Source organism: Taeniopygia guttata, chromosome 5 (assembly GCF_048771995.1).
Source record: "Taeniopygia guttata chromosome 5, bTaeGut7.mat, whole genome shotgun sequence".
Lineage (NCBI taxonomy): Eukaryota > Metazoa > Chordata > Aves > Passeriformes > Estrildidae > Taeniopygia > Taeniopygia guttata.
The window spans coordinates 62,298,186-62,310,670 of NC_133030.1; the positions used below are offsets into that span (position 1 = coordinate 62,298,186).

Here is a 12,485-nt window from a genome sequence, read left to right on the forward strand (position 1 = left end):
ATTGGGGATTGTTCCTTGTGAGGGTTGAAGGTTGCCCAGAGCAGCTGTGGCTGCCCCTGGATCCCTGGAAGTGTCCAAAGCCAGGCTGGACAGGGCTTGGAGCCACCTGGGATGGTGGAAGGTGTCCCTGCCCATGGCAGGGGGTGGCACTGGATGATTTTTAAAGTCCCTTCCAAATCAGACCCTTCTGGGATTTTACAAATTTGGGACCATTGTGCTGGACCACAGCTGGACAACCTCAACTTCCCTAAGGTGATTCCACATCTGAGTCCAACCAGCCTTGACATTTCCAAAGTTCTGGATGAAGACACAAAGCCAGCAGAGTTTTTAGCAGGGGAGACCTGAAGCTTTTCCCAAAAGGTTTGGCAGAATTGCAAGGCCACATTATTTTCTCCAAACTCCTGTTTCTTGCTTTGACTTTTATTAAGAAAAGCTCTCTGTGTCAGTTTGTGAACAGCTTTAGTAAGAACTGGACCCTTTCAAATGGCAAAAAGCTCTGTAATTGTTATATTTAAAGACTGAAATATTTAGGGATGTCTAATAGCTGTTCCTCCACAATATTTCCAGCTTTTACTGGTAATAATAAATAATAGGGATGGTTTTTCCTGCTGTGATAGGATCAGGTTATTTACCATTTCCTTCACTTCAAGTAGTTGCTGCTGTGTAAAATTCTGTGCTTTGTTCAGACAATATTTCTATGCTTTTACTGCTTTTAAGCTGAGCAGCTTTAATTTGCTGTTTGGCTAATTTCCTCCTTAATTTTACTGTTTCTGAATTCCTCTTTGCTGGTGTCAAGCTTTAACCCCAGCCTGCAGCTGCAGTGGGATGAGGAGGAGAACTGGGAAAGGGTAAAAAAACCCATAGGTTGAGATGAGAACTGTTAAATAATCAAAATAATAATAATAATCGGGGAATTAATCCAGATGATAATAATATTAATAATAGTAATGAAGAAAATCCAGAAATAAGTCTGGCCATATTCTCCTCCAGCTTCTTCTGCAGCTCCTTGTTGGCAGAGCATGAGACACTGAAAAGTCCCTGATTTAGGGTGAGCACAACCAAAACAATCAAAATATCAACATTATCCTCATCCTAAATCCAAATCATGCTATACCAGCTCCCAGGAAGGAAATTAACTTTATTCCAGCCAAAACCACCTCCTTCATGCAGAGAAAGTGAAGCTGACTTGGCAATACCAAGGAGCTGTGGGCATTTTCAAAAATCTCCTTTATTTTGCTCACTCAGGGACTCCAGGAATGTTCATATATTCACTGGAATTTTATCTCCTTTATAATCCAGAATTTCCATGCTGGAGTTGGACTCTCACATGTCCTGTTGTGTGTGGGGGTGGCAGCGAGATCAGGCCTTAAATCAACCCTGATTCAAGCAGATCCTCCTGCTGAATTTTCTTTTCCTTTATCATGGGAAGGATATTTTGCTTTATTTAAACCTTTGCCATCTCTTTGGACAAGAATCCAGGAGATTAGGAATGCAGTCACACCAGACTTTAAAAATAGAGATGCTGAGCAGTTGCATTTCTTGGTGTTTGCACAGGCCTGCAGTTACTGCTTTGGAAAAAAGGATGTAAAGGATGCTACTTCCCTTTCCCCCTTTTTTTCTCCTTTTCCCCCTTTTTCTCTCCCTTTCCCCCTTTTTCTCTCCCTTTCCTCCTTTTTCTCTCCCTTTCCTCCTTTTTCTCTCCCTTTCCCCCTTTTTCTCTCCCCCCTTTTTTCCTTCTGCTTTTTTTTCCTTTCCCCAATTATTACTTTCCCTACTTTTTTTCCCTTCCCCCTTTTTTCCCTTCCCCCTTTTTTCCCTTCCCCCTTTTTGCCTTCCCCCCTTTTTTCCTTCCCCCCTTTTCTTCTCTTTCCACTTTTTGTCCCTTCCTCCTTCTTTCCTTTCCCTTATTTTTTCCCTTTCCCTTTTTTCCTTCCTCCTCTTTTCTTCCCCATTTTTTTCTCTTCCCCCTTTTTCTCCTCTTTCCCCTTTTTTCTCTTTACCCTCTTTTTTCCTTCCCCCCTTTTTTCCTTCCCCCCTTTTTTCCTTTTCTCCCCCTTTTATTCCTTTCTCCTTTTCCCCCTTTCCCCAACTTTTCTTTCCCCCTTTCCCCATTTCATTTCCCTTCCCCCCTTTTTCCTCCACATTCCTCCTTTTTTTCTTTTCTTTCCTCAGAAAATAAGTGTCAGTGATGGAAGAGTGTTTTCACTGCCTCTCTCAATAGTGTGGTACAGGATTAATCTGGTTTTTTAGTAGCAAAATGAGCTTTTCCTGGGAAAAAAAAAAAAAAAAAAAAAAAAGGAGAAGAGGTAAGTGTAGGAAATTATTTGATTTTTTTCCAAACTATTGACTTTCATACCCTTTCCAACTTTGTCAAAACAGGGCTTTTGGCAGAGTTATCCACATAGGATTTTTGGATAGTTCAGGAATGCCCAGCACATGGAGCAGCTGAAGCAATTCCTGTCCCAGGTGTTGGGAGTGATTTATCCTCAACTGGCTCACTTCTGAAGAGCAGAGGAGCATTAATGCACCCAGGAAAGTGCCTCAGCTCAGGGATTAAATTCACTAAAAACCATTTGGACAGGTGGAAGATGTGCCTGTGGTTGTAGAATTCATTAAAAGGGGGTTGCTTTGAAAATAGGGCAAAAAACACATTGAAACATTGAAATAAATAAAAAAAACTTGATGCTTGGAACTGGGAACGTGGATTTGGTTTGTTGTGCTCATCTTCAAAAATAGGAATACTGTTGTAGGAAAGAAAGGAAAAGAAAACAGTTCCTTGCTTTGGATGCTGAGTGACTGTAGAGGTTTTGGTTTGTTAATTTGAGATTTTTTGGTTAATGTCCTAATGAGTGTGGTGGGTTTAGTGTTGGTTAATTATCAGTGTACTTACTAGAATGCACTCATTTACTGCCTGTTGTGAGGTAGGGCTAGGAGACAGGTAAAGTAGGTTTAAAACTTTAAAAGCGTATAAAGAAATATTTATTAATATTAATTAAAAGAAAGAGTAATAAGAATTAGAACAAAACCTTTAGGATACTTCTCCTTCTCCTACAACCTTTTCTTTTTTTACTGATGATGTAAAGAAATAAAATTTTAGTCAGTTTACTACCTCTAAAATAATCTTTCTTTAGTTTACTTAGGGAGAGAAGTCCCTGTTGTTAATGTCATGGGGATTTCTCTACAAGAAAATAGTTCATTTGTGGTTCTTAATTTTTACAAATTGCATCTGCTTGGGGAAATCTGTTATTGGGAAATCTCTCCTATTCTTCACAAGCTTTTTTTACAGTTGTGTTTATGGGTTATGTTAACGTTGGGGTATTGTTTTAAAGATGAGCTGTTCAAAGGTAAAGGTTCTCATTATTTATAGAATGCCTAGATATTTAATATTTTGTCTGATTTATTGCTGCTTTTCCTTTTTCAATGATGGGTTTTCCACACAGCACAAATAAAGTAATATTTTTTAAATAACGTAACTTACCATTATTCCCATTTTCCCCCAAACAACAGAGAGATATTTTGGAATTGAGGTATTTTAAGTTTTTCTCGTCCCTTGAGAGAGGTTCAGCAATGTTCATGTTCAGATATGCTGTAAAAATGAAAAGTCTTTTAAAAGCCTCTCCATCTGCTCCTGCAAGTTGAAACACTCACAAGTGATCCTGTTTCTCACCCTTGGAGCTCTCAAGCCTTCCAATTCAGTATGTAAAATTAAATTTAAATTCTGCTCTTTCAAGCCATATTTTTAAGAGTTTTCTTTGTGTTTAAAAGCACTGAATTGTCTTCCTTCTATACTGATCAAATGGTTGATTTCAGTGGATTCTAGATTTCAAAGCAGAGGTGAAATTCTTAATTTTTCTATTTTCTGATTTTCTAATTCTTTTCTTATTTTCTAATCCTTCCCTTTCACAGTCAGCCCCAAACCCCCCCAGAATTAGCAGATACCTTTGAGTCGAATTTAGGTGGATTGTGTTAAGCCCAGACTGATACATTCAGACTCTTTTGAGCATACAATGCACAGAATTTTTTTATTGTATAGGAGTTGAAGCATTTCATAATAAAACCTTGAAATTGAGGGAATTACATTATTTTACTAGGGGTGGAAAAGCAGTAATTCAGGCAATGTGTTGTGCCAAGAGTAGTCTGCACAGGAAAACACTCATTTCTTTGTTGCAGGATGCGAGATACAGCAAGAAAAGTGGAAGAAAAGTATTTTTCCAACCTTGCAACACACGTGGAATTCCTTCCAGTGGAGTGGAGATCAAAGCTGACCCTTGATGGAGGTACAGGACTCTGTTCTTCTGAGTTCTCCCCAGAAATCTCATCTGTGTGCTCTGATTGTGCTTTTTGTGTGGTTTTGTTTGCACAGCTCTGAACATTTCCATCCCTGGCAGTGCCCAAGGCCAGGTTGGAAATTGGGACTTGGAGCAGCCTGGGACAGTGGGAAGTGTCCCTGCCGTGGCAGGGGTGGCACTGGGTGATCTTTAAGGTCCTTTCCAAGCCAAACCATTCCATGATTCTGTTTCATCATTCTCCTTATTGTAAATGCAGGCAAACCCAATGGGAAGAAATGACAATGTCTGACTCAATTCAGAAGGCTGAATTATTTCTTTATTATAACTATCCTAAAATATATTAATATATTATATAAAAGGAGGATATTAAAACTGCATACTACTTTCTCTATCTCTAACACAACTCATGACCCTCTCTGAGAGTCCAGCCCCAGGTGGGTTGGATTGGATTGGAATGGATTGGGTTGGATTGGGTTGAGTTGGGTTGGATTGGATTGGGTTGGGTTGGATTGGGTTGGATTGGGTTGGGTTGGGTTGGGTTGGATTGGCCATCAGGCTCAAACAATCCTCACCAGAATCCAACCAAGCAATCACCCCAGGTAAACAATTCTCCAAACACATTCCACATGGGAAAAACAAGGAGCAGAAATAGAAATTGTTTTCTCTTTCATTTCTCTCTGTGCACCTCTATGAAAAATCCTGAGAGGGAGAGAAATGTGCTTGCCACACTGCTGGATGTCATTTAAATCCCTTTTTTTTATTTTTCCCAGACACTGTGGACTCCATAACTCCAGACAAGGTGCGGGGCTTACGGGATATGCTCAACAGCAGTGCCATGGACATCATGTACTACACCAGTCCTCTCTACAGGGATGAGGTGAGTGTGGGAAATGTGGTTTTTTGTAAATTCCCTAGAGCAGGGCATCGAGGCTGAAAAAAACCTGCATTTGGGAATGTCAGGAAAGTTCCTTTCTAAGGAAAACCTGCGTGAAGGGTGTTAACACTTTGTAGGGGTGTCATGGTCACCCACAGGAATCAGAGTTTTAAGGGTGAGAGGAGAGGAAAGACAGCAAAAAGTACAACTCCTCATTTATTCAGAGCAGAAATGTCTAAAATGCTTCTGTATCAACAGCTGAGAAATGGGGATTTAATGTTCTGAATTTCTGCATATCTAGAGCAACGGGAGTCTATGGAGCTGAGGTTCTTTTTACCTCTGACAAAATCCATGGGTGTTTGTCACTTCATTTCTGCTGTTTCTGAGGACAGATGGGATGGCAGCAAATGTGCCCAGGCCAGTCTGAATGCATTTGTGTGCTCTTGCCTTGCAGGGAATCCCAAATGATCCCCAGTTACTCCATTCATTAGGGGTCTGTTCATATCCTGGATGCTCCCATCCTACATTGACCCATCTGTGTAGCTGCTGAGTGACCCCATTAATCATAGGAGAAAAGCCAGGAATATGAGCATAAATTACAGTGGCCTGTAAATAATGATAAGCCTTGAATAAATGATAATAACCTGAATAAATGAAATAGCCCATAAAGCATGGACAGTGCTTCACCCCAGTAGCATCCTTTGTGTATCACACTTATTGGAAAAGCCCTGTAGGGCTATTTTAGGATTAATTTCTGCAGGAATTGTAGCTTTTTTCTGTGTTGGCTGTGTTATGTATGGAGTAGTGTTCATCCTTTTGCAGCCCTGCTACCCTGAGCATGGTTAGACTGGGGCAAGGTGAGAATTTTAAGTCTTACCTGGGTATTAAATGTCAAATTAGGTGTGTTTAAGTCCTTTAGACTGGCAACACAATTTTCAAACCGAAATCTGTACCTCCCTTCCTGCTCAGCAATGCAGAATTCATTGATCAGGGCTCTCCGCTGTCCCTCAGGTTTCCCTGTCTGTTGTGTGCCTGAAGCCAACACAAATTTTTGTGGAAATTTCTCTGGCAGCTTGAAAACAGATATTTTTAAACTGCATTAGAGGCTTGGCATGTCTGTGGACTTCTTATGGGAAATGGATTAGTGAGTAAAGTTCAGGTGTGCTGGCCAGCAATGCATGAAAATTTAATTCATTGCTCAGTAGAATTGCAGTTTTACAGGTTTATCACCATCCCCTGGGTGTGAGAACTGACACAAAAGGAGCGTGCTCAGATCTGATTACAAAATACTCAGTTGGCTTTTTTCATCAAATTAAATTGATTTCCTTGAAATGTTTGCAACACTATGCTCAAGTTACTCTTCCTTATCCCATTTTATTTTCTGTGACCTAACTTTGCAGAGTTTGATACAACAGTGTCAGATGGAGCATTCCTCTGGATGGTTTTCCCATCTCCAGTGTGTTTTTCTTGTGCCCCTTTGCTCCTTCCAGCTCAGAAATGTGCCTTGTCTTTGAGGATTCACACAATGCTCAGAATTTGTGTCCCTGCTCACTGCTTTATCACCCCAACACAATTCTTTGTGTACTCTGGCTACTTCCAGTGCTTTCCACCCAGAAATCCTCAAAGGAACTCAGAAGGAACTCAGTAAAGGAGCTCAGAAGGAGCTCCTGTGCCCCTGGGAAATAAACTGAGGAATGTGGTGAGCTCCTGGAGAAGAGGGAGCAGCCACAGAATCCCAGCCTGGTTTGGGTTGGAAGGGATTTAAAGCTCATCCCATTCCACCCCTGCCATGGCAGGGACACCTTCCACTGTCCCAGGCTGCTCCAAGCCCTGTCCAGCCTGGCCTTGGGCACTTCCAGGGATCCAGGGGCAGCCACAGCTGCTCTGGGAATTCCAGCCCAGCCAGGAATTCCCAATTCCCAATCTCCCACCCATCCCTGCCCTCTGGCAGTGGGAGCCATTCCCTGTGTCCTGTCCCTCCATCCCTTGTCCCCAGTCCCTCTCCAGCTCTCCTGGAGCCCCTTCAGGCCCTGCAAGGGGCTCTGAGCTCTCCCTGGAGCTTCTCCTCTCCAGGGGAACATTCCCAGCTCTCCCAGCCTGGCTCCAGCCCTTGGAGCAGCTCCTCTGGACTCTCTCCAGCAGCTTCTCCTGCTGCTGGGAGCCCAGAGCTGGCAGAGGATCCCAAGTGACCCCCAGTGACAGGTCACTCCTGTGCCCAAGGCAGGGACAGAATCCTCTCCCTGCTCCCCTCAGTGCCAGGGGGCAGCCCAGGACCCTGCTGGCATTTTGGGCACAATGCTTGGATAGGAATTTTCTTTCCCCTTTTCTTTTTTCTTCTTTAAAGCTCCTGAGCACTCTTTAGGCAGCTGATGAAGGGGTTTGCAAGTGGCATCCCCTCTCTCCTCCCAGGGGAAGGAGCTTTGTCCTGTTGGTGTCACAGAGCTGTCCCAGGGGCCCTGCACTGCTCATCTGAGCCCTCCCAGAGCCTGCAGGGTCACCCCCTCTCTGATTTCAGCTATTGTTTCTTCTCCAGTATGGCAGGAAAATATCCAAAAGGTGCCTCTGACTCCTGGCATGTGATGTGATGTGATACCAGGCAGGCATTAGTGAATAATTGAGCACAGCCCTGTGAACATCCCAGTCAGATTCAGCTGTGGGAGAGAACTCTGCTGTATCCTCCTCTGTACCAAACCCCTCTTCAAGCGTTACCCAGATGTAAGAAAAAGCAATAAATTGATATTCTGATGCACACAGGACTATTTCTAAATGAACAAGTCATTTCACCTGACCTTGCTGGTCCCTCTGTGGTAACATAATCTTGGGTTTTAGTGTCCTCAGAGGGGGACTTCCTTTCACATCTGTGTCACTGTAGCTTCATATTTCTTTAATAATAAATGGTTGCAGCAGAGATTAGAAAGACTAATTGTTGCATAGTAAATGCAGAGTTCTCACCTTCATTCTACTGTTAAGTGCCTTTTTTTTTTTACTGATCTTCCCTGTACTTACTTGCAGGCTAATTGTAATTCTGTAAATTATTGATACACATCTTGGCAGCTCTGGATGTCTCCCTCCTTCCACAATTTCATGTTCCCATCATGATCCAGCAGTTCAGGTTTGCCCCACACCCAGGAGGTGATAAAATACGTGATTCTGCTGCCCTTTTTATCAGTGTTCTTCAGCCTGAGGTGACAGGGACGTGTCACCTGACTCAGACTCCCCATTTTGCAAAACCCAGCCCTGTGCCAATTCAGGATTCCTGAATGGATGGGGTAGGCTGTTATTTTTTGATTTCTTGGAAGCCATGTGCCAGACAGGCACATAACTGGAATAGCAAAGGGCATTTTGGCCTCATCAACTCCAGCCTCCTGCTCCTTGGTCAGCTCTCTGGTTTTTGCCTTCCCCCTGGAATTGCATGGCCCTCAATCAAGCCAGCTCCCCATGGATGTGCATTCCTTACTCTGCCTTTAATTTGGTTTCTGAAGGGCAGAGAGCTTCTAACCTCAGTTAATCTGAATATGAGCTGCTGCCTTCTGAGCAACTTGATCCTGCAGGCTTGAGTTTCCTGCAAGGAGGATTTATTGGCAAAACTTCAGCTGATAGAGAGGGATAATCTCAGAATGGTTTGTGTTTGGAGGAATCTTAAAGCCCATCTCATTCCAAACCCCTGCCATGGGCAGGGACACCTTCCACCATCCCAGGCTGCTCCAAGCCCAGCCTGGCCTGGGACACTCCCAGGGATCCAGGGGCAGCCACAGCTGCTCTGGGCACCTGTGCCAGGGCTTCACCACCCTCACAGACAGGAATTCCTTCCCAAAATCCCATCAATAGTCCCCTCTGTCAGTGGGAAGCCATTCCCCCTGGTCCTTTCACTCCAGGCCCTTTCTTTGAAATATTTGAGTGTCCTCAGGCTGATGGTAAATGAGGGCCAGCTGGGAGGATGGGATTTGATGCAGCTTTTCTGGAAGAAATAGGAATTGTTCCCATTGTTACAGTGCTAGGTCTGCTCAGAAGCAGACAGGTAAAGGTGCTGCATTTCCCTGCTCCCTCTGGAGGAGCTGGGGGTGATGGAGCAGAGCAGCTGACAGGGAAAAACATCAACTCGATCCACTGCTGCCTCATTTATTCTTTTGGGAGGTATTTGAGCTTGTTTAGTCTGTGGGAGAAGCCTCAGGAGGTGGTGAAATGGGTTGGGCTGATGCCTCAGGTTGGAGCTTTTCTATTTTTCACACTCTGTGCTGCTTTAGTGTGTGGGTCTGGGCTCCATACCAGGGGATGCTGAGCTCTCTGCACAGAGCAGGGAGACAAAACAATTCCTGCTCCAGCTGGGCACCAAGGACAAATGATCCAAATCTCAGCCCAGGAGCACAAACACCGTGGGCTGGAGAGAGAAAAACAAGCAGGGTGGGACTGCCTGGGCTAAAGCTGGAATGGGACAATGAACTCCAAGGTGCCAATGGAGCAGAACTGATCCCAGGGAGAGCCCCCGGGAGCGCTCGTGCATTTTGGGGCCATTTTGGTTCATTTGGGTGCAGCCCTGGCTGGGCTCTGGTGCTGCCCAAGGTGGATCCATGGAGGAGATCCTTTAATAAATCCCTGATTTATTCTGTAACACCAGGGCAGCCTTCACAAGGCATCAGTTTCTGCTGACCCAGATGGGACTGAACCCACAATCCCTGGTTTAGGAAACTCAAGGAATCTCCAGGCTCTTTTTAAGGAAAGCCCTGTGGAGAGCTGGGATGGAGAAACAGCTCCCACTGCCCCCAAAATGAGCTGGGAATTGGGAGGGAGGATAGAAGTGAGGAGCTGCAAAGAGAGAGAGGAATCTGCTCATGCTGCATCCCCCTGTTCCCACCATTCCTGGGAGGTTTTGGGTGATTCCTGCTCTCCTGTTTTCAGGCAGAACCAGAATTTGTTTTCAGGTGCTGAGGTTTGGGGCTGGCAGGAGCAGCAGGGCAAGCAGTGGGAAAAGGGCTGATTTCAGCAGGAATTCCTTGGATGGAGCTGCAGTGGGAGCAGGAGAAGCTGTCAGCAAGCTCAGGATGAGGCACCCATTACCTCTAACCCAACCATGAGGTGCAGACATGGAGCAGCCACTTGGATGTCCTGGGTTTGGGAGGCTGAGGAGGGAGTTATTTTGATTTTTTTTGTTTTGGGGTTTTTTTTTGTTTTGTTTTTTTTGGTTTTTTTATTTAACAGTGAACCTTTAATCAAGACCCTTCAGAGGGAGTAGAAAGACAAGCTGTGCATAAAAAGATCAGCTTTAAGAAAATTTATCACAGTGATGCCATTTAGGAGAGAAAATTTGATAGGCAGTCATATTTTTCATGTTTAAATCCAACGAAGAAATTCACTGATTTTAGGCAATGTAAGGCCACTTAGTGGTTTTAGAAGTATTTTTACATTCACTTTTAGAACATAGCAAGCTGTAACTACAAAAGATTTGAAGGCAGTTCATGTTGCATTTATTGGACTAAAACCCTGTTCAAACTTTTTTCACAAGTTGGAATATTTTATACTTTTTAAGACTAAGAAAACAAATCAGGATTAAATCATAGAATGGCTTGGATTGGAAGGGACCTTAAACACCATCCCCCAGTAAATATTACTTTAATTTCATATACTGCTAAACCAAGCAGGTTTTAAGCTGAGACTTGAAACAAATATTTTTTTTTTTTTTTCCAGTTCCTTTTATTTTTCTCCTTTTTTTTCTTTTACTCTGCACCACAAAGGTTCAGTTTCTAATCTTAGGACTGGCACAGAACTGTTGGCAGGACACCAACACACATAAGTGCTCACTGCAGGTGGAGGGCTCCTGGTTTTGGCAGACCATTCCCAGTGCCTGGAAATCTGGAGCCTTTCCCACATCAGACCTTCCACTCCTCAGTCACCTGAAGGATTTGGAGTTTAGGAATGATCTCCATCAGATGATTTGGTTGAATTCAGTGCTTGGACTCTGGTCTGCAAAATTGCAAATGTGCACCTATTTGGAAATCCATTTCTTAGTTATGCCCATGTTTGTGCTGAATTTCCCAGTAACAGCAAATTTTAAGGAGGAGGAGGAGGATTAAAAACAGGGCTGGACTCACTGTCCTAACAGGATTTTCCAAGAAATCCTCTGTTTTATGCCCTCAGATTGCAAGATCACATCTTTATAATGGAAATGCCATGATGCCAGAAGATTATTTACCCATTCCTGGCAGGAATCCCCAAACACTTTGATTTTATCTGATTATTGCTATTTTGTTCTGGGTTTTAATCAAAACCTTTTTAAGTGGAGAGAATATCAGCCAGCCACAGCTCCTCCTGATTGACATTTCCAGCTCTTGCTGAAACCTCTGCCTGTTCAAGTGTGGAAGTTTGTGGCCACAGTCTGTGCAGACCCAAATGGAAGAAGAGGCAGCATCACAGTCAAAAATACCTGAAAATGGGTGTTGTGATACTCCTTTCTCCAAGCTGCTGCAGGGCTCTGTTAATCATCTCACAGTGCTGCAGGCAGAGGGTTTGTTGTGTGGATTCTCACTCAGTAAAATGTGTCTCAAAGGCTGGCACTTCTGGTGCCATTCATATTTATATTCAGTAATGACTCAGGCTCTTGAAAAATCATGCTGAAATTATATGTTCCATAGCTTTAATTTCCCCTTGCTAACAAGGGAATGATTTGCACTCTCTTGTTTGTCCTCCTCCCTGCCACAGCCTGGAAGCAATGCTGAGTTTCCATGCTGAGTTTCACAGGCAAAGCTGGGGGTTTTTTTGTTTGTTTGTTTTGTTTTTGTTTATTTGGGGATTTTTTTGTTGGGTATTTTTGTGGTTATTTTGGGATTTTTTTTCTTTTTTTTTTTTTGTTGGTTTTGGGGGATTTTTTGTTTGGTGGGGGTTTTTTGGGGTCTTTTGTTGTTTGTTTGTTTCTTTTTGTTTGGTTTTTTTTGGCGGGTTTTTTGTGGTTTTTTTGGTGGGTTTTTTTGTTTTGTTTGTTTGTTTTTGTTTTTGTTTGGTTTTGGGGGTTTTTTTGTTTGGTGTTTTTTTGGGGTTGGTTTTTTTTTGGGTTTGTTTGGGGTTTTGTTGGGGTTTTTTTTGTGGTTTTTTTGTTTGTTTGTTTTTGTTTTGGTTTGGTTTTTTTGTTGACCAGTTCCCAAATTCCATGGTTTCCAGTATTTCTCTCTAAAATACTTTTTGGGAAGCTGTACATTTTTATCCTACCAGTGTAGGGTTTGGAGCAGATAAGCTTCTCAGAGACCCCATGAACATAGGATCAATGTTTATTTATTTATTTGTTTAGTTACTGCTATAGTACTACAGGATTAGTCTGTGATGCACTCCTCCTT

General features: G+C 43.1%; 1 protein-coding gene across 3 annotated transcripts in view; it reads left to right on the forward strand.

Moving 5' to 3' along the window:
- DDHD1 (DDHD domain containing 1) overlaps positions 1–12,485 on the forward strand; it is a 61,554-nt gene that overhangs the window by 33,967 nt on the left and 15,102 nt on the right. For all 3 annotated transcript variants that reach the window (XM_030260345.4, XM_030260346.4, XM_072930581.1), the window contains 2 exons: positions 4,171–4,277; positions 5,060–5,166. In XM_030260345.4, the coding sequence (XP_030116205.2) occupies positions 4,171–4,277; positions 5,060–5,166 (214 nt within the window). The remainder of the gene's footprint in view (positions 1–4,170; positions 4,278–5,059; positions 5,167–12,485) is intronic.